At 40.0% G+C, this 22,344-nt stretch overlaps 1 protein-coding gene across 6 annotated transcripts in view; it reads right to left on the minus strand.

The window, feature by feature from the left end:
* LOC102298838 (SH3 and multiple ankyrin repeat domains protein 2) overlaps positions 1 to 22,344 on the minus strand; it is a 200,258-nt gene that overhangs the window by 144,990 nt on the left and 32,924 nt on the right. For all 6 annotated transcript variants that reach the window (XM_042213994.1, XM_042213992.1, XM_042213990.1 and 3 more), the window contains exon 8: positions 13,522 to 13,599. In XM_042213994.1, the coding sequence (XP_042069928.1) occupies positions 13,522 to 13,599 (78 nt within the window). The remainder of the gene's footprint in view (positions 1 to 13,521; positions 13,600 to 22,344) is intronic.

The following is a 22,344-nucleotide window of genomic DNA, read 5'->3' on the forward strand; positions in this document are numbered from 1 at the left end:
ATGGTCACCACCCATCTTGAGGAGTTTGCCCCCTCACATATACTAATGTGCCACAAACAGGACTTTAATATCACCAACCATTCCCATGTTATTACGGTGTATCCATATAAATGGCCCACCCTGTACAACAATGAGTTTGAGATGTTGACTTGACCTCCAAATTCCTCAGATCTCAATTTAATTGAGCATCAGATACCAGAGCACACCTTTAGTGGAGGTCTAGTGGAGTCCATGCCTCCACAAGTCGAGGCCGGTTTGGCAGAAAAAGGGGGACGAACAATATTAGGAAGGGGATCATAATATTATGTCTGATCAGTGTACGTACATATTTCAAGTCAATATTCACTTAATACCTGTCCATAAGTCCCGTTTGTGGTTCTCTTGATGCATTTACTGTTAAAAATGGAAAGCTAAAGCTAAAGCTACAACTGAAATGAGACTTCTTCTTCGTATATTACAGTCACTTCAATCGTTCAAATCAGTGGACTTCATTACACAGAAGTGTGATCTGTATGTGGCCACCAGAGGGCAGTAACGGGATTTCTTGCTGAGCTGGTTAAACAGGTTGTTACACTGTCAGTGACCCAGATCGTGCTGCCTGTTATCGTGCTGTTGCTTACAGTCAGCTCTGCAGGCACAGTGCTTGCTGAGTGTTACAGGTTTACAGTACAGCTGGAGTCAAGATCACGGCAGTAAAAATAGTCAGATTCATTTTCCCGCTGCACATATGCACACACACACACACACACACACACTTCATGAGAAGCCTAGAAGCATTATATAAGTGTGCCTCCTCTGATTCCCGGAGAACAAATATTCAGTAAAGAAGAGAAGAGTGAGCATGTGTATTATCAAAGCATTGCTGGCTTAAGTAGTAAACTGTGCTCCCTTTTTTGTTCTTTATATATAGATGAATCAAAAAAGAGCATTTTTGAGACACACTTAGGAATTTCAAAAGGAAATTTTTTACACCACTTTGACTCCTTTTCACATTTCTGTTATCAACCTGCATTCAGATACAAAAGGGAAAAATGCTTGCTTTTAAATAAGATGTGAGTCACTGAATGTAAATTTAGGCTCATATTTTTGGTAACAAATGTGATGTTTCCTGTTAAGGAGATGGGGGAGGGGGTGCTGAATGCTGGCTGGATTGCCCACTCATTCTGAGGATCTCCCAGAGCGCATGCCACAAACTGTGACAAATCTATCAAAGCCTGTTCTTGAGGAGAAACTGTTGGATGGGAAGAGATGAGGCAAAGAAAAGAGATGAAGACGTCATTTCAACTATGACCTAGAATGAGGTAGCCAAACCTAATGTATTTGTAAGATGTTTGAAGCACTGAGACATGTACTGCCCATCAGCAATGTAATAATAGGATAAAATATGTCCCTCCTAAAACCTCTGTCTTATTGTTTTTTCTTTATCAATAAATGATCAGCCGTTTGGAACAGCATATGTGCCTTGTTTCCATTTAGGCTTTTATAAGCTAATTTCAAGGTCAAAAGATGTTTTAGCATCTAGGTTAAAATGTGAGGTTAGAATCACTTACTGACAGCTTTGAAAGTCTAGAGTGACATTAATGTTTCTGACCTGATTCCCACTGTAATATAGTCATACAGTCCCATCACCTGTATTTACACATTTACACCTCTGCTAATTACTATTTAAATTCTGGTTTGCTAATGGAATCAAGTGGCTCTGGGAATAATTTATTTTCATTTATTCAGCTACACTGAGAGTTAAACATACAATACACACTTCTTTCAGCATCTTCAAATAAGACACTTTACTCAGCATTTCTTTTCCAACACAAATTTTCCTCCAGAATCTCAAATTAATAGCTTTTAATTGACACTTTGATACTTAATACCTAAGCCCAGCTTATATAATCAGTAGAAAAAGGGCAGCAATCGCCCAAAGAGTCCAAAGCTCACCAGAACAGAGTTGCTTTTGACCAGCAATACTAACCAAGCTATTGCTGCACATGGACCAAAAAGCTGCTATAAATGGGCCTGAACAAAACTACAAACAAAGGCAGAAAACAACAAAGACTAAACTAACAAAACATAAGCTGGGAAAAGGCTAAAAAACAAGTACAAAGAAACTAACTAAGAAACGAGCTCTGAAAAAACACCCAAATGACGTGGAGTTAAAGGAGTGTCATTAGGAGGGGTTGATCTGTATGAACACAAACGGTCAACTTATTTCTGGAGGTATGGACAACATCTCCTGAAAAACATATCAAACAAAAATGATAAATTGCTTCAAGCTCACATTCATGTGTGAACACTCAAGTCAGGCACTCTGAGCCAATGAGTCATGGCTCTGGGAGACATGAAGACAAACACTTTTTGCACCTCTTGCATCCTTGCATGTTGTGCAATAAACTGCACTGGGAATCTTCAGACGTGACCTTGTTTTATGTCATCGGCAGTTATAGGAGCTTGTAGTTCTTTGTTCTCCGCTGATACTGGTCAGAGGTAGTCACAATGACTTCTGTGTGTCCAAGATGTAACAGTGGTACCCAGTCACCATCACACTGTTGCATTTCATTTGCTGGTTTCCACTGAGTAGGATAACAAATTCACTTTACAAAAGCTATTTTTCAAAAACAAAAGCAAAAGATTTTCTTGGATTCTAGCTATGCTGCCATGTAGCTACAGATGAGATGACGGCCATATTTAATGTCTATAACATAGCAACAGCACTGTAACATATAAACAGCTAAATGTGTTATGAATAACGTTGAGATCACACAAACATGATTTCTGAAATGTTGCTAAAGTTGATGTTTTCCCTTTTCCCAACTGCACCTGAGCTTGTGTTTGTTGGCTCAGTGACCTTAGCTCCTTTTTGCTTCCAGCGTGGAAAGTGAAAGTCTCCAAACTAAATGGGCGCTCATTCACTTCACAGGTACAGGTCCAGCATTTTACAAACACCAGCTCAACATTTTGATAAGTTTCCAAATATTCACAATTTACCTTCAGACCCCAAAGCAACATCTGCCTTCCATTATCAAGCTGAACTTGAACAACAACCCCATAATGCATTGCGTTGGTGATGGCATGACCCTGAGCTTTACTGGGGATTTATTTATTTATTTTTTGTTTTTACTGTTGATTTATGCTTTAGTGGGAATTCTATTGAAGCAAAATCTATCTACATCGTAACCTGATGGATCTACGCGCCAGTATTCTGAATGTCCTGTTCAGTAATGTCAATTCCTCCTGTGCATTTCTGCCATTTTGCCACAATTTTTGAATTGACGAGTGACAGAATGGCAATCATCCTCTTCATATAAGGAATGATAATCACGGCATCAATATAAGGACCCACAAATGTCAGTAAACTCCTGGAAGTTGATAGATCATCATCTGTCGCGAAGGATATATCTGGCACAAAGTGGGCCTTTAAAACCCAAACAGGAGATATAGAGGAGGTGTAAACAATGTTTACTTAGCATTGTTTATACGGTAAATGCTATTTATGTTACAGGCTACATTTCGAGTGGCTCTGTACTGTTTATTTTAGACCCTTGGAGAAACCCAGAGTTAAGGAAGCTACATATTTGGAATGGGATTAGCAAAAGCTAGTCTAAAATGGAGCTTACAGAATCCAACAGAAGACAGTTTCAAGTTTAACTGTGATCACAAACCAGGTACCAACAAGCTACATGGAGTCACAATTTATCTCTCATTATCATTCTACCACCCACTATCACCACCACTACTGCCATCACCACCATCACCACCCCCACATCGATTCTTTTCCTGTTCTCCCATGGTTGTCATGGAGACAAATGGTTGTGTATAACACAGAAGTAACCGGATGGGGGTGGGAAGGATGTGGAGCCACTTAAAGCCGAGTGGAAATCAAGGCAACGGGTCGACCAGACCAAAAGAAAGAGATGGTGAAAGGACACCAGAAAAGGAAAATCAATCAAAACAATCACTGAAAAACAAAAGTCCAAACAGGAAGGAGAAAGGATTCGATCTACACTGCCCTTCAATTTTAAACGTAGTCATTCCCCAGCACTGAGTAATTTGAGGGCCCAAACTTTTCTTTATACGTTTACATTTTTCCTTCATTTTCTTCCCATAGAGTTAGTTTAAATAGACTCAAAGTGAAATGTCAAAAATATGACCTAATAAAGTGAAATGAATTATTGCAGTGTTTTAATTGATCCAAAATAAATTAAAGGTCTCTAAAAATGACAATATTATTCAGGAACTACTTTAACACTTTAACAAATTTCCTTTTTCTTTCGATAAGTCAGTCTGTCCTATAGGTTAGCCTATTGACCGCAGACTGATCACTGATATCTGGGCCAAGACGTCCACTTTCATTCATCATTCATTGATTACAGATGGAGTAAAAAAGATCAGATCCGCATGGCTTTCAGATGCAATTTGGTGAATGTGACTCCTCGTTTTAGCTGCATGCAATTAAAGCCTGCTAGAATGTGACTGATCAATAGAACGTATAATGCTAAGACAGATGCATTGATGTTTGCATCCAACTCCATCCAGACTAATAGTAACAATATGTTGTTAATGTTAGTCTGCTTGTAGTAAAACGTTATTGGACTTCACATATTTTTACTTTCAACATACTAAAGCCTGGTTTTAAATAGTTTCACCCCTCAGGACGCCTCTCACAGTTTTCCATGGTGGCTTGCTTTTAGAAAACCCATCTAGAAAGCTGTTGGCCATATGTAGGCACGCCTGCCCGGGGTTTGCCCTGTCCACACAGCCCCACAGTTCATCCACACCTATCCATCGTGTGCTAACACAGGCATGTTTGCACATTATTTATAATAATTAAAGACCATACAGGGAAGTATGACTATTGTGGAGAAGATGAAACCCCAGAAGATACTTCAGTGTAGTGTCAGAAATATGAGGCTGAGAGAAGGTGATCTATTCGAACCTGAAGTAAGAAGGATTTTTATTGATTTACAGCAAAAGAATTCAGGAAGTGAAAGATATCAGGCCATCGTCCATTTCAAGATTAATTTGTTGGATAGGAGCTGACTCTTTTTCCTTTCAGGACAAATGGCTACACAGTGCAGCAGGTTACATGTTATCCAAACCTACCTGGCCCTGTGTGAAAAGTACTTGTCTCCTAAACCTAATAAATGATTGGGCCAGCCTTGGCAGCAAAAACCGCAATCAAGCGTTCAAGAGAACTGGCATTGAGTCTTGTTGTGGAGGAATTTTGGCCCACTCTTCTTGCAGAATTGTTTTAATTCAGCCACATTGCAGGGTTTTCAAACACAAACGGCCTGTTGAAGGAAATGCCAAAGCATTTCAATCTGATTTGAGTCTGGACTTTGATGAGGCCGCTCCAAAAGGCTCATTTGTTTTGTCTTTTTGAGCCATTCAGACGTGGACTTGCTGGTGTGTTTACAATCAATGTTCTGCTACATAACACAAGTGATCTTAAGCTTCAGGGCACAAAGTGATGGCCCGACATTCACCTTCAGGATTCAGGAGAGCAGTTTTTCAGATGACCATTAATTATGGACCCAGAAGCATCAAAGCGGTTTATGATGCTCATAAATGACCTTTACTGAAGCAAGTGAGACCTCCGGATTTTTAGATGTTGGCCTGAGTTCTTTCATCACTCCTGGGAAAGTTCACTATAATATTTGTGGATGATGGCTCTCACTGTTGTTTACTGGATTAGAAAAGCAGCTTCTATTTAAGTGATTTTGTGATTTAACATATGTGACAGTTATGAGGCCTGAAACTGAACTTAGCTTTCCAGAAAGTTTGGTTAATGACAATTAATTCATGATTTAACAAGGGACAAGTAGATTTTCATGGACATGTTTGGATTGCTCTCCTCCCTTAATAAATGAAATAATCATTTAAGACCTGCATTTTGCATTTACAAACAAACTATCTTTGATGATCTGATACTAATATGGAGAAAAAGACTAAGAAATCATGAAGGAGGCAAATACGTTAAACACAGCACTATAGTAACCCTGTGTGATTAAGAGCATGGCTAATGAGAGGAGCTGTCTTTCTTTCTTTTCTTTTCTTTTCTTCGAGTGGTGTGGTTATACAATAAGGGGCACATTTGTCCCCACACTGTGGGGCTAGCTCATGCGTCCTCTGTGAGCCTGGGGGAGGCCTGGGTGGGGCCCCAGCAGTGTGGCCCACATCTGGGCCCCTCTCTGCTTAGTGTGAGGAGACCAAACTACAGGCTACCTCACTGAGGCCCACTGTGGGCTGTGTGGGTCTGTCTGCCATTCCCCCACATGGGTTGGGTTCCACAGGGACATGCTTCAGGGGTAAATTTAAATGCACTGGCCATCATCTTAGCAGGTTTTGGGCATGAAAACAACTTGTTAAGATTTACTCGACCATCATGGGTTTAATTTAAAATACACCGTTTTACAACCTGTGCCATCTGCAACATGCTTCTTTATTATTTTACTGGCTACACCTACAGTAACAACATTATAGTAGAGTGCCGTGGATGTGTGCAAAATGTTGCTAAAGGGGTAAAATATAAGATTTAGGGGTGTTTAGAAAGTATGACTACAGATGATAAAACCATGTAGTTCAGCAGGATAAGATAAGCTTCACATAAAACAGGGACAATAGGTAGACTGGCTTTATTCAGTGTTGCTATTAGTTCAGCTAACTAACACATTAAATCCATATTCAAACATAAGGTACACATGAAACACAGCTCATGGTGGTTAAAAGGATAGAATGGTTTACTTAGCCTGAGAGCTGCAGGTGATTTCAAGTTTTGATAGATTTACTTTCAATCATCCAGCAGATAAACAGCAACATTAATTTATAGTTACATTTCTGTCTAATCTTCACTCTCGTTAGCACTGTTTTTGATCTACTCTAAGGGTAATATCAGGCTCGTTAGCTGCTTCCACTCTACTCACCCACCCTCAAACCGAGTGTTTTTGGTGTGCTAGGCAGTATACACTGAGTTTATTGAGCTTTTCCACTGAGAACTAATACAAATTACATCACACACACACACACACACACACACACACGCACGCACACACGCACGCACGCACGCACACACGCACGCACGCACGCACGCACGCACGCGCACGCACGCACGCACGCGCACACACACACTCACGCACGCACGCACACATAATGTTATGATTTTGCTATTAATTCCCACAGAGGAACATACAGCGCTTGGAATGTTATCATCTAATTGCAAGTTTTAGTTAATACTGTTATGAAAACAGATAACTGTTGATATCAGTGACCATCACGTCATGATTATCCATCAAACCGGGCAAAGTGCACCCAAAGGAAAGCAGGAAGGTGTTTATGACTCTTGCTAAATGAAAGCATGAATCTTCCCAATGTATTCATTCATCTGGCCGTAAACCAAATTCCAGTAATGCCAGTTTTAAAAGGCAGCACGAACACAAACTTTCAGGAATAAGACGACAACTCTGTTTCACCAAATCATTCAGGACATGTCAACAAATGTGAAAAAGGTTTTGTCACAGTGGCCTCCATCAGAGCATGTGCAATCCCATTATATTCTTATAGTAAATGGTAGCTACAATTTACAGCAGAGGTCACAAAACCATGTGTACTTTACAGTCTGTGCTAAGGGACGAAGGGTGCATAAGAGAATGTGTGGGGGCATGGTGAACAGGAAATAGGTGAGGAGGAAGGGCATACAAAATAGACTGAAAATAATAAGGAGTGAAGAGGGGAATTAGATTAAAAGACTGGCCTAGAAAGAACGTGCAAAAGAAAGATAACGAATGTGAAGAAAATGAAAAGATAAAAGAAATGAGGTTTTACAGAGCGCGTGAAAAGGTTACAGCTGGGCACAGGTCAGATTGAAGAGACAGAAATATGGTATGAGGACTCAAAAAGAAGAATGAGAGGAAGAACACGGGATAGAGGACAGCTGACACACACACACACACACACACACACACACACACACACACACACACACACACACACACACACACACACAGAACTGACAAATGATATTATCAAATGGCACGGCCACAGAACACCCACACAGTGTTCAAATTAAGAGCACATGCAGCAGCAGCGGAGGCACAACGTAAGCACGCCTCATTCAACTATAGCAATCAGTAGTTATTAACACTTGCACTTTCCAGTTGTTAATTTGGCACCTAATGATGATGTTTTCAAGCACATCCCTTTGCTGAATTGACAAACAGGCCTCTCTAGTGAGATGCACGTATAGGTTTGACATCGGCTTGATTCTTCACAACAGGACTTTGCTGTCTACAGTGTTGGGGAGTAACAGAATACATGTGTTACGTATTTAAAATACAAAACATGAGTAACTGTATTCCGTTACAGTTACCGTTTAAAAAGGTGGTATTCAGAATACAGTTACTTTGTTGAAATAAATGGATTACACAGCGGTCTTTTCCTGTTTCATATGTTAGGCTATGCTCTCTCTGTTTTTGGTGATTCCACGCTGGTGGAAACCCAAACAAAACACGCAATAAGAGGATCTAATGTCTGTGTCTCGATCTCACGGCCCAAGTCACCTCTACTTGCAGCAGCATAATCAGGTGAAAATTTATTATTCAAAAAATGATTTAATATGAAGGCAATAGGCAGTGTAGTCCGTGCTGCAGGGAGAATGGACTGTCATACCCGTTATGTGTCTGTGAGCGAGGAGGGAGAGTGGAAAAGTACGAGTCACCGAGCAGAAACGGGAGCTGGAAGCATGTAAATATAATAATAACCACTGCAGCCTGACGAGCCCAGCTGTAAGTAAGCTATTAAGACTCGACTGTACACCGTGTTCGTGTTTTCCTCTGAAACAATAAGCTCCGTTGCAGCAGCCTTTCAACGCCTCTCTCTGTCTCTCGCTAGCAAAGTTGACCCAGACAACAAAGTAAAGCTAGTTTTCAGCTACAAGCCCGACACGAACCCGACGTATCAGCCAGAGGTCCCTTTACTACAGTTCAGAGCCGCGGACCTGTTTTATATACGCGACGAATAGTTTCTATACGAGATCACTGCAGAAAGTGCAGCCTTACCTAATGTCCACCTACTGTTACTCATTTATATTAAGATTTAAACATCTAGTTGGTGTTGGTGTGGAGAGTAGCCTTCAGTAATAAATCACAGCAATAGTACATTCATGTTGTAAAAGGCATGATAATATATTAAGTAATCCAAAGTATTCAGAATACGTTACTCTTGTTGAGTAACGTAACGGAATACGTTACAAAATACATTTTGGGACATGTAATCTGTAATCTGTAGTGGAATACATTTTAAAAGTAACCTTCCCAACGCTGTCTGTCTACATCCATATTTTACACAGTCTGTGATAATGACTTTACTGTATTGAAGGCCAAAGTTAGTTTCATAAAAGAGGCAGGAAAGGATGAACTCTGACTCTGAGCCAAACACACACCTGCTAATTAGTGCTAAGTAACAGACTAATTAGATACCAGAATTTTGCTGGACTCTTGGGCTGTCTGTACCCCTTATTACAGCATCCAAATAGTTTATCCAAGAACTACGCATAAATGCCAGGTTGTAAATATGGCCTTTAATGCTATAAAGGTGGACATTTTCCTACGGACATCTACGGTGACTAGCAACCTATTCAGGGAGCACCACACCTCTCACTATATAGCATGTGGGATCTGCTCCAGCCCCCCGCGACCCTGAACTGGATAAGTAGAAAATGGATGGATGAGTATCGATGTACTTTTGGCTCGTGACCCTTAGAGGAACTGCAATGTGGACACTTCTGGGACAGCGACACCGACACTCCAGAAGCAGCCAGTGGGTCTAAACAGATGCTCTACCTCCTGAGCTACAGCCAGGACGTGATCAGGACGTTACAGCTGCAGATTTATGCCCATTTAAACACGTGAGACTTTAGGTGCCCAAGTACGTTTTAGAACTCTTATCATATAGTTTTGTGCTTGTAATAAGTTTGACCTGCTTTTTGTTTCCCGAGGTCATGTGCTATAGTTAATGCGATGTTGCTTTATGCCTCTGATGTACTAATATTTCTCCTTCAGTTTCCCAGATGTCTGCTGGCCAGAAAACAAGCATAAACTTGTTTGATTTAGCTCTTGGCTTCATGTGTAGGTGGAGAGTGCAATAATGATAAAGATAGTAAGAGCAAGAGAGTGAATTTTTTCCACTTGACAACAAGTGAGAGTCCAACATGTCTAGTGGCTGCTTGTTGTTTTACTGTTAAGCCTGCTGTCAGAAGAGAAACTGCTTTTACAACAGATTTCTGCCTGCATGTTTTCCTGATATCTGCTGGAAAGCTACAGAAAAAATTCTAGCTCTGGAGCTCTGAAGGAATTACACCAAAACCTGACAGCTGAGGAAGCATGATATCATGCTGCTATTAAACAAAGTCGCCAAATACAATCAAATGAGACTTGGTGTATTAGCTACACAAGAGGTTTGTCTGATGTATTGGCTAATGCTGAGAACAGCTCATGTCACTGTTCTGCAAACCCCAAATATTTAGTTTTAGGTTTTTCCCCGCATATATATTTCTCAGGATCAACTTCGGTGTTTGGCATAGATTTTCCAAACATTCCAGCTGTAACCCGAGTTAGGCAATATTTGATTGGATGATGCTGATAGAAAATACTGTCCAAGGCTAAGCATTGGTGTAGTCAGTCTCCAACAGCAACCAGTGACCTCGAGAAAAACCAAGGCATGTGTCAAAAACTGCAGTGCCTCGGCCACGTGAGTCACCCCTACAGAGCTCCATGTTAAAATGTCCAACACACAGCAGAGACAAACAGCCTACTACACAATTAATCACAACTGTAAGTGAGGTAATTTTTTTTATAATCACAGGTTTGAATTGAATTAAGGATTAAACTTATATAATAACTACTAAGATGTGGCCGCTTGCTTTTCCAGTTTTTTGCACTCAGCTCTGTAAAGAAAAACACAGATTTTCCCCAAGTAAGTAGCTGGCTGGTCAGTTTTAATGTAAGCTGATAGATCCATTGGTTTATCTTCTCAAAAGACAAAAGGAAAGGAAAAAAAATCTCCAAACAGTCAAACTGCACTGTGATTGTGTGATAAATTTAACAAAAAGGATAAGTAAATCCTTTTTGAAAATAAACCCTATACCTACTAAATTGTGTGTTTACTTTCCACCGTTGTGAGGAAAACGTATTTGTTGGTTGAGCAGCAGAGTTAGGTGTGTGGTTTGCGCCCATGGAAAACTTGCCAATGCCAAAAAGTTTATTCTGCTACGGACTCTTGTTTGGAGCTTCTGGTGCCCAGGTGCACACACTCAGGTGCCTGATTAGAACCTGTGAGCACAGACCCTGCTAGAGCGGTCAGTTGGTGTCTGCTCCAAGCACGCCACGCTTGACTGATCTGGATAGGGCCCGTGCCACAGAGCAACTTCATGTTGCAGCATTATTATTTGGAGAGAGATCCAGTACCAGCTCCAAAGTGTTCAAAGAAAGAAAAAAATCAACTAAATGCCATTTCCTTAGTTTTTGTGCTCGATTCTTATATTGTCTGCCTCCAGTATATTACCATACTGACTACTGTTGATGTTCTCTTAGTGATTAGATGCAGCCGGAGCATTAACAGCCCTGTGTGAAAAACAGACTCCATTTAAGTGGAAATACTCTATGGGGTGCTATTTCGAAGGTTCTTTAAAAAGGAAAAGCACAAGAGGTAATCTGATCGAGATAGTGAGTGCGGGCTAAATACATATTCTTAGCAAACAAATAAAAAAAGCCTGCCTTGTCATAACAGAGTTACATAAGTCAGAGAGTTTTCACATCTAGTAATGCTTCAAACTCCGTATTACTCCATGTTTGTCTTGTGCCTGAAATTCTAAGGATTTATGGTCTTATGTTGGTGACCATTTGCATAACTCTTTGGCTATGCAGACAGAAGGATTGTGGGAACCAAAGCACAACCCGAGCAGGATTCACTACAAAGAGGAAGAAACACAAAACCACCCATTAAAGGAAAAAAACAAAACAAAAAAAAAAAGCCAGACCATGGCTGCAGTGAGCCATTTTATTGTTTGAAGCGCTAAAAAACAAAGTTTATTTTATGACTTCTTTCTTCTCTGCAGCAAAAAGCTAAGCAAAGAAGCAACGACAGCACAAATGTGGACAAAACAGTCTAGACCACATGTTTGTGACACTGCTCGTTCTTCTTGACACACAGGTTCACTCGGTGTTTTTGCTGGCATAAAAAAATCTAAATCATCACGTTCAGTGGAACCTTAGGCCATCTTCAAAGTTAGGATATTTGGTCCACGAAAACATATTTATTCAAGTCATGCAGCCAATTTATTGCCTGCCTGCACTGTACCAAATCTCCTCACAGGGTGAGGGTTTTCTACATGTTTGTTTCAACATGAACAACACAAACAAGCAGACACAAACAAAAAAGCATCACAAAGACAGAGAAAAAACTGCATATTAGCAGCAACTCAGCTAAATCCAAACTACAAACTAAGCTTCTTAGCTGAAAGCTCAAACTCTGACTAAAAACTTCGTTCGGCTCAGCCTCATTGCCTCTGAAGTGCTCACGCTAATAAAGCGCTCCACTGGAGTGGCTTTGGAGGACAGCTGAGGACCCTGTGGGACTGCCTTTCATAAACGCCTGCCTGAATATGGCTATTTTATAACTCGGGCGTAGGTTATGAGTCAAACATACCAGTTAGACAACTCTTACTGCTTCTTGGGACTTTTTATAGATTTGCTTGCTAAGGCATATACACTTCAAACACTGCAAGCAGAAACATACAAATACACATGCGCTTGAATACCAGCTCAAGCCGCTGTGCACATACACTCCATGTTATGGAGGATAATCATTTCATCGGTCTTGAGAAAATTAAGGGGCTAAATGTTTTACCTTTGTGACTGATTGAACGAACTGAGGGATAAGTTGGAGGAACACAGACAGAGCTTGTTAAAGTTAGATGATTTTCATATTACATTTAAAGATCTCCAGTTAACCTAGTAAAATACGCCAGGTTGCCAGAGATCTGTTTAGGGTTAGGGTTGTCTGTAATATTCACATATACGAATAAAAAGAAAAGAAAATAGCAATCTAATAAGAGAAGAGGGCCAAAATGCACGAAGAGTAACATTTTAAAATTTCTGATTTCCTTTAACGTGCAGCTAAAATGCAGTTTAATAGTAAAGCCTACCCAGGAGTTTGCTGGTGACCTGGTGGAAGTTACAAGTTTAAAGAAAAGAAACTAAATGAATGAACACAGTAAACTTTACACTGCATGCTGAGGTTTGGTTGTGCTCTGTCCTAACAATGTTTAATCACAAATGATCGAATATTGTCAAGAAAGCTATTTACATCCCTGGTTGCAGCTGACCTTGACCATGTTGCACCGTTGCCATGGTAACAAATGGGATGAAAAAAATGCGCTGCTTCTGAAGACGGTTTCCCCAGGCTGAAAGCTGGAATCAATCTTCCATAATCACTTACACACAAACACTACTGAAGATTTTTTTTTTACACTACCTGAAAAGGACTCTGGCTGTTGTAGTTCTTTACTTCCTTGTCAGCTCCACGAACTAGCAGCACTCTGGCACAGTTATCCTGTGGAAGGAAAAGAGAAAAATCACTCAAATGAAGCAGCTGACAACATCCCTAAGACAAGACTGGAACCCTTAAAGTCTCCTACTTTTGCTTTTTCAAAAAAAAGAAAAATAAGAAGATGATGGTTAAGCTTCCAGTAACATCAGCAGAATTTTCCAAAAGCATAGAGCAAGACCTGATCAATGACTGAGCATGCCGGCTCTTGCACAGGGATATACAGGAGGAAATAAGAAAAAGAACATCTAATACCTATCAGGAATGGAGCTTCAGTGTCTCTATTGCTCCACTCAAAGAGAAAGAGGGAGTGAGGGTGAGAGAGAGATGGAAAAACAAAAAGAGAGAGAGGAAGAGAGAGAGAAGAACAGAGATGGAGAGTGCTGAGGGGTTTGAATCTGCTGCACAAATCGCCCACAAAGTGCTCAACCACGCATGCACTGAGCACACACACATGCATATAAATACTTTTTTTAGATCCACAATAAGCTATTGAGAGTTGAAAAATCAGTCACACAGATACTGATACAGAAGCATAATCTGTACTGTAAAGTCGGCATTACAAATATTTCTCTGATTAGACGTTCAGCCTCTTATTTTAAGACATGCACGAGTTCTATTTTTACTCATTTCCATCTGGTGTGTAGTAACCCCACGACAGCATCTATATAAGCTGAATTTACATGTAGCTGTACGTGTGGTACATTTTAGAGCTGTGAAGGAAAGCAGGGCTATCAGAAGACAACCAGAAGCAAGGAACGAAGCAGATGTACGGCCTGGGGAGGCAGAGGGATGGTGAGAAAGGTCACGTCGAAAGTCAATAATTCTGAGCTAATCCCGTTTGTTGCAGTTTGGATGCCATGGAAACTTCAACTACCGATGGATTTTTACTCTGCATCGCCTGTAATGTGAGGAAGATGAAGGTGAATTCTCACTTAGGTTTTAGGTTTTCATTTATGCACTGGAACCTGTTCTATCCATCTCTCGAGCAGCACTGACAATTAATACAAACTTATGATGCACAGCATCACAGTCCAAAAAAAGATTGATCCAAATAACCCCCCTCTGCTTCACAGACACTGAAGATGTTATCATTCTTTATTTTTCCAGATCCCTAGTTTTAGGAGATGAGACTGAAGTATTCTTTATTTTTATTGTCATCGACAAATAGAGAGACGACCAAAAGAATCAAATAACAATTGCTCTCTCTCTTTCTGTCTGTCAGCATCATCAGGAAGAGGGAACGTGAGAAGCTCGAGATGTGGAAGGTGAAGGCTACAGTGTTACCCACACTAAAGTGACCACTAAACTGTCCGAGTGGCTTCAGCAGATCTCAGGAATGACATCATAGATCTGTGTCCAGAAGAGAGACAGCAGACCTACCGTGCAGGACCCTCAAGCAAAAAAAACATCAACTGCAGTTTAAAAAGAGAAATAAGTAAACCAAAAAAAAACGAGTTAGGAATACAGAATTTGTTTTCTGACAATGGTGATTCTACTCCTCCTTTTCAATTCAAGTAACAAAGTACAAATACTTAAAATAAATAGCAAACAGGAGAAATATATACAAAAATAAGAGAAAGCTACACATTAGAGTACAAAATAGTGGCAAAGTGATTGGAAGTAGTGCAAAGAAAAGACTTGGTCTGCATAGCGTCCGTGTGTGAGTGGCCTGAGTGAGTCAGGTTACTCAGACCATGGCTTCAGATTATGTTAACAGTTCAAATGGCCCAGGGGAAGAAGCTGTTTGTAAGTCTGGAGGTGTGGACTAGTGATGTGTCGGTCGCGAACGAAATGGCTGTTAGAGCCGGGTCTTTGACGTGAACGACGCGAGGCGGCTCCTTATCGCGAGCCGTGGGTTATTTTTTTTTCCTTTCTCTCTCTCTCTCGCACTTTTTTTCCGCTTCACCCCGCAGCGAGCCTTTGCTTTGCTCTGAGCAGAGGGGGGAGGGGCGGTAGTTACACTCACAGTAGCACAGAAACAGAGCGGGAGGGAGAGAAAGAAGAGCCATAGAAAGGTATAGTAATCATCCACAACTATTTTCAGTTGCAGATGATAAAGGATTCAGAAAGTTTATTCATGCAGGCCCATATGACAGAGAATATGCATCTTCTTTTTGTTTTCATATTTTAATTTATATTTAATTGTGTTGTGGTTTGCAGTGTTTTGTGTTGTTTCACTTTAAATTTGTTAAAAGGAAAAAGCTGAAAATTTAAATAGTTAAAAGTTGAACTGTGAATAGTTGGATTTTTGTATTATATGATTTATTTATTACATTTTATGTGGAGTGAATAAATAAAAGTATATTTATGGTGGCCCCTACAGACAAACACGTAAAAAACACAACAGAAGTGCTCCAGGATGCTAGGGGGCAGTGTTGAGCTTTTGTTACCTAGTGGCTACACAAGCCAGGAAGTACCAACGACCGGATTTGGTGTGTGGTAGTAACAGGTAAATGAACATTTTTTAATTATTTGAATATATATGAGTGCTTGTGTATAAATACACAAACAATACACACATGCTTTCAATTGTGTAATTTAAGTGATCTAGTAGCTCTGTTTTGGAAGTTCAGTTCATGCTAGAAATGTGTTTTGGAGTTTGTACGTGCTTTGTCTCTAGGGGCCACCGCATATATTTATATATAAACATATATAAATAAAACCACTTTTTACATTAGTAATTCCTTTTGTGCATAATTTTATATTATTGTTAATAATAAATTAATTAAAGCAACAAAACAACCTGAAGAGCCAGTTCGGAGCCAAAAGAGCTGATTCTCTAAAAAGAGCCGGAAATCCCATCACTAGTGTGGAACCTGATTAACATGAGGTGCTGAGCAGAGGGCAGCGGGTCAAACAGCAGGTGGGCGGGGTGCAAGTGGCCACGTTTGAGCGCCCTGGTTCTCCTGAGATGCAAGGATTGGCAATGGCCTCCAGGGGTGGCAACCAATTATTTTTTGGGAGGTGCTAATTAGCCTCTGCGTAGCCTTCCTGTTCTCAGTATATATCAAACACGCAGTCAGCAGGAGAGCACGCTCTCCACTGAGGAGCGGTAGAAGGCCAACAGCAGCTCTCTCTCACATGGTAAGAAACCTCGGAGTGTTTTTGGATAGCTCTCTTAAATTAGAGAAACAAGTGTCCTCAGTGGTAAAAAATAGCTTCTACCAGTTACGTTTGATATCAAAGGCGAAGCCCTATCTTCCATTGAAAGTACTGGAAAAACGTATTCATGCATTTATCACCTCTAGACTGGACTACTGTAACTCTTTATACCTGGGCCTCAATCACTCTTCTCTCTACCGTCTGCAGTTAGTTCAAAATGCTGCTGCACGCCTTCTAACAGGTTCTAGAAAGTATGATCACATCACCCAAGTTCTAATTTACACTGGCTCCCTGTCAAATACCGTATACCGTTGCCTTTTAATGTCTCGCTGTTTTTTTGCTGATTGTTAAGCACTTTGACCAACCCTGTTATTTTAAAATGTGCTATATAAATAAATAAACCTTTCTTGATGAGGCTCTGTGTTGGACAGGTGCACGGTGGCTGTGACGCTCATGGCCAGCGTTTGGTTACATCAAATATAGAAGAATAATTTGCATTTAAGTTGATGACACTTAGACTAATTTACTAAATTCCACTGTTGTAACATTTGTATAGTGTCTAGTATAAAGACAAAATCAAGAGTATACTGTTAGTGTAGGAAATGGAAATCAGCCAAGACAGCTGTGAAACACCCGCTTCAAACATGAAACATCTGCTTACATCTTGTTGAATTCAGTCTAAATACACAGAGAGCAGCAGGTCAGCTGATCACAGCCTGTACACTAAGAAAATCTACTGAAGAGCTCTGATTCTTTTCCCCACGCTGAACCACTACAACCAATACTACGCTCCCACCACTGCTGAATGTGCGCACCGCACATTTTACTCTCTACAATGCAGGCAACAGAAAACAGTTGTTGTACTAATAGTATTTTATAATCATCTTTAATATAGCACAAGGTTCAGTTACTTTTGCATAAAAGTCTATGGTAGAAACGTCCTTCAAGGAACTACTTTTTCCTTTCTTAGCCTTTACTTTTGCACTTTTACACGAGTAAAGAAATTGATTCAGCGCTTCAGTTTTTACTGGAGTATTTTTCAACACAGATGTCTGTACTTCTGCTTAAGTAAGCATGTAAGTACTTTTTCCACGTCTGCATCTGACATGTATCGTTCCATTGTGTACTTTCCACGGTTGAAATGATGTTTTTACTCATCAGCAGCTGTGGAGTAATGCACATGATAATTTCCTTTGAAATATAGCTCAATCCTGACACTGAGAAAAAGCTGTTTTACATCTTCCATGCAACAACTATACTTAATTTTGCATATTAAAGAACATCATCAGCAACTTTATGCTGTCCTAAAAAAAAAGACTTTCTGTTCAAAGATGATGCTCAGTTTTTTAAACTTATCAGATCCAATTAAGCCAAAATACCTTACAGAAGTTAAACATGCAAACAATAAACAAGAGTTCAGGTCTTAGGAGCATCATGTGTTATGTGTTACGTAACTAAGTAAGTTTGACGTTTCAGTTTTCAGGGGAGGAAACATTTCATATGTTTTTAAGCTCTTTAGTGACCAAATTCGGTTGAATCTACCTCGTCTGCACGTTGAAATTTGTATGACTGTAGTGATTTGATCTCTTCTCAACAACCAGTAACCTTCTGGTATTCACAACATAATGCAAAATGAAAGCAAACATTCATTTGTATCAATAACTTTAATATAACTCCTGAAACAAGTAAATGTCCAAGCTGTCCAAGCTACAGACATCCGTCTTAATAACTTTATCCAGGTCTCTAGGAATTATTGTAGCTGTGACTTAAAGGAGAATAAAGTCCAGGTTGCTGCTTTTCTTATGTGTGTGCCAGGTGCCAAAAGGCTGATTCATCTGCCAAAGGTGTAACACCAGAACAGATGTGAGTGTGCCCTCATCCCCCCGGGGAGTCCAATGTGACATCCACAAACAAACCTACACACACAAGATTATTTAAAAATAACAATCAATGAAAATATCATCAGTGATTTAATAACGCAACTTGTATTATGATCTCTGAAAATGATTATACATTATATATTATACATATGTACATCACAATATCCAGAAACATTATGCACACAGACTATACAGAATTTCTACAAATACAAATTTCTAATAAAACAGTTCACTGGGTGTAGGTACAGCTACAAAACGTTACCCCACTCGTGGTATTTTACCCTTTGCTGGCTCGGCGTTCAGTAGTGCTTCAATCCTATTCATTGTTTCGATTCAATAATGATGAATTTAAACATATTTTGAAGAGGCCTGAAATGTTTCCAGACGAAGTTCAACAAGATAAATCATGTTATCTCTAAGTCATGTTAGTGACATCATTTTAATCATGTTATCACAGTTCTTTCAACTCCTGCAGAAAAGCTATGTGGTAACATCTGAAATGATGAGACAGCATTTTAATCATTATTATAAAGGCTGTAGTTTGTAGCCATTGCTGCAAAATGATGTCAGTGTAACAGGGCTTGTTGGTGGTTTTAACAATTTGAGGTGGTTGACGTTTTATTTATGAAGAGCACATTAGCTTACTAAAAATGGCAGCTAGCTAGTATTGCTGGTATGTAATATTTTCAAAAGCTAAAATGAGCCTACAAGAGTGGGGCTACACCAGCGATACTAGCATTAGCTGTGTTAGCACCTTCAACAGGTAGTGTCCTCTGGTACACACTGAGAGGATCAAATGTCCTTTTAACTGCAGTGTCCTTTCATATTCTTCATATATCCATGATGTAAATTTTACGTGAGTGAATACTGAAGATAAATATAATTTTACAAGCACAAGGACTTTTTAAAAAGGTCTGCTTAGCAGAGCTATGGGTGCAAAGAGCAGTGTAGAACATTTGCTTCCTCACCTTTGCTAATTTGATGCAGTGTTGCCAACTCTTCAGTAAGGAAAATCGCTATTGGCTGTCCTAAAAATCGCTAGAAGTTGCTAAATGATGTCATCGCCTAATGTGCATAATTGGTCATGCTAATGTAATTGTAACCTATGTTGTTGGAGAGAGAAATAACATCGTGGAAGAGACAAAGTGAGTAAAAACGTCCTAAATGCATTTAGAATTTATTTAGAACTACAAATTAAATTTCTTTTAGCAATTATTGTTTTTTAATGTCACAGTTCCAACCCTGCTCCTTTATCCGGGCCTGGACTGACAAAAGTGACCCGAAATTGGCACTCTGGTGGAGTTACTGTGTGTGTGTGTGTTTATAAGTAGTTTTAAACCTTGTGATCCACAAAACAGCATAACAGTAAAAGAACTGACTGCGTTACAGTCATGGATGCACAGGTGTAAACATCTCCTGTCCTGACAGCAGCGAGGGGAGGACTATCCTCCGCCTGTGAGCGCTTTGGCACGGGTGAGGTGCCAAAGCGCCGCTGCTTGTTGAGAGTAAGAGCTATAGGCGCTTTCAAGTCAAAAAGTGGTCATAAATAAGTCTCCAACAACACCAGAAAAAGTCGCCAGATTTGTCGCTGGTCGCTTTTTAGAAAAAAAGTCGCTAAGGGGGCTGAAAACTCGCTAAATATAGCGACAAAGTCGCTAAGTTGGCAACACTGATTTGATGGAGTTGGTGACTCTTGAAATATCCAGTATGTTTGGGCTTCGGTTTTCATGAGTGCAGTGCTGAATTGGTAATCTGATATACCGGGCATGGGTTTGACCGCGCACTGGGCGTACAAGCACTGACGGCATCCCATTTTGTCATTTTCATTACTGACACTGGATTGGCCAAACAAATCTCTCAGCGACTGGTCTCTCCCCTACCTTCGCTGTGTGCTCATGCAGCTTGTAGAAAAAGTTTAGTTTGGAAGAAGTGGAGCAGAAAAGCTGAGAGAAAACAATAAAAAGAAACTAATAATAGACCAACATGTTAACTGTCAGAACATTAGCAGCTAGTAACCAGGCCTCACTGTCACATGAGTCTGCTGCTGTTAGCACTAGCTGTGGAGACATGACGAAGAGACAGAGGAAGATGAAATTAATGTGGTAACAAAACTAATTAGAAAGGAATTGATTGGAGGATTCGGGTAACATGAATGGCTACTTTGACCAACCAGAAGATGGTTTCATCCACCCCTGTTTTCCCCTCATAACAAGGGTGGTGTAAAAATGATCATCAAACAGTCTTTCTTCTCACACCAGTTCACCTCACTGTGCCTCAGAAGTCAAAAGGTTCCAAGGTTTTCCACTTCTTTAAAAATGACAGCAGCCAGGTGAATGGAAAAGAATAAATCCACAGGTAAAGAGAGACTAAAACATTGTTTTAGTTTCTCATTTGCAGATCAATGTCATATCTGTTTCCTTTGGTAAAGATTGGATTTAAAAGTGATTTCTTGCTTTGATACAAATAAATCAGTGGGCTGCTTTTTATTCAAAGCAGTACTTCTCTGCTTAACTGGCCCCACTCCAAGGTCAATGTGTTAAATGGTCTCAGATGACTGGCTTTACAAACAAGTGTTAGAGGGCACTGCTGACCTTTAGATAAAGAGTATAAAGATAGGTTTAAGCGGAGTGGTCTTTGAAATCCAATCTGTGCACATTCAGTTAGACTTATCAACAGATACGAGCTATTTTTTGCTACTCAGTACAAATCCCACTGCACTTGGAAGATATAAACATTTAAAAAAATCCTCAAAATATATTTTCCACTTGTGTGCTTTTCTTGGGAGCTATTTGTAACGGCAGTGCGTGTGTGCCTATGTGTGTATTTATGTGCAAGCAAGTCAAAATAAGCTAGAATGTGTGCATGTTCAAGCTAATGAAGAAACATGCCTTCCACTGTGCTTTGCTCAAGCCCATTCAGAAAAACAGCCACACTTGTTTTTGAAATTCAGATTATTGTTAAATTCAACTACAATTATCATCCTAGCAAGAGAACTGAAGAAACGTCTTAGACGAGGGGTGAAGTGGCTCCACATCCAAGTAAGTGTATGTGCATGCCTCAGCCAACCTATTAAGTTGCAGTTTACATCCATATCTCTTTCTGCTCCTGAGACATGATGTGGAATGATGAGGAGAACAGTGTTTTTGTAGATCATCACAGTGAAATTGACTTTTAAGCTTTTGTCCCATTTGTCATTTTTATCACATGGTAAATGAGAGACTGCCTAAACCATTGGCAATCAAGATAATAAGAGGCAAGAAAAGAAAAAGAAAAACTGAGAGGCTGCTGTCACAAATAATGTAGAGTTAAAAGTTACGATTTCAGGACGGTATACTCGTGGGATACACCAGGCGCCCATAGTTCAACATCAGAACATCATTTCCATGATGAAAAACTTGTAAAGAGACTGCTACAAAAGGGAAGGAAATCACACTGTATTCAGTTTGTATGCAGTCATAGCAGAACCGAAAACGGTGGAGTCAGCAACAAAAGCAGGAGTGCATATATTAGCACACAGGAGCACACAGCATTTAAAATAGTTAAATCAGTTCAGTGAGATACTGTAATGTACCTGTCAGCAGGAAATAGAGGGTTGCATTCACGGCCACCTTTTCTTTTCTTATTTTTTCCAGTTGAAAGCCTTTTATACAGTATAACAGAGAAATGATCATATACTGTATGCAACCATTAGGTTAAAACTGGTTAGGGCTGTCAGAGTTGGTAAATGGTATGATACTTACGCAGGGCTTTTCTACTCTACTTGACA

The sequence above is a fragment of the Haplochromis burtoni genome, unplaced genomic scaffold (genome assembly GCF_018398535.1).
Source record: "Haplochromis burtoni strain Fernald_Lab_line unplaced genomic scaffold, NCSU_Asbu1 Contig_509, whole genome shotgun sequence".
Taxonomy (NCBI): Eukaryota; Metazoa; Chordata; class Actinopteri; order Cichliformes; family Cichlidae; genus Haplochromis; species Haplochromis burtoni.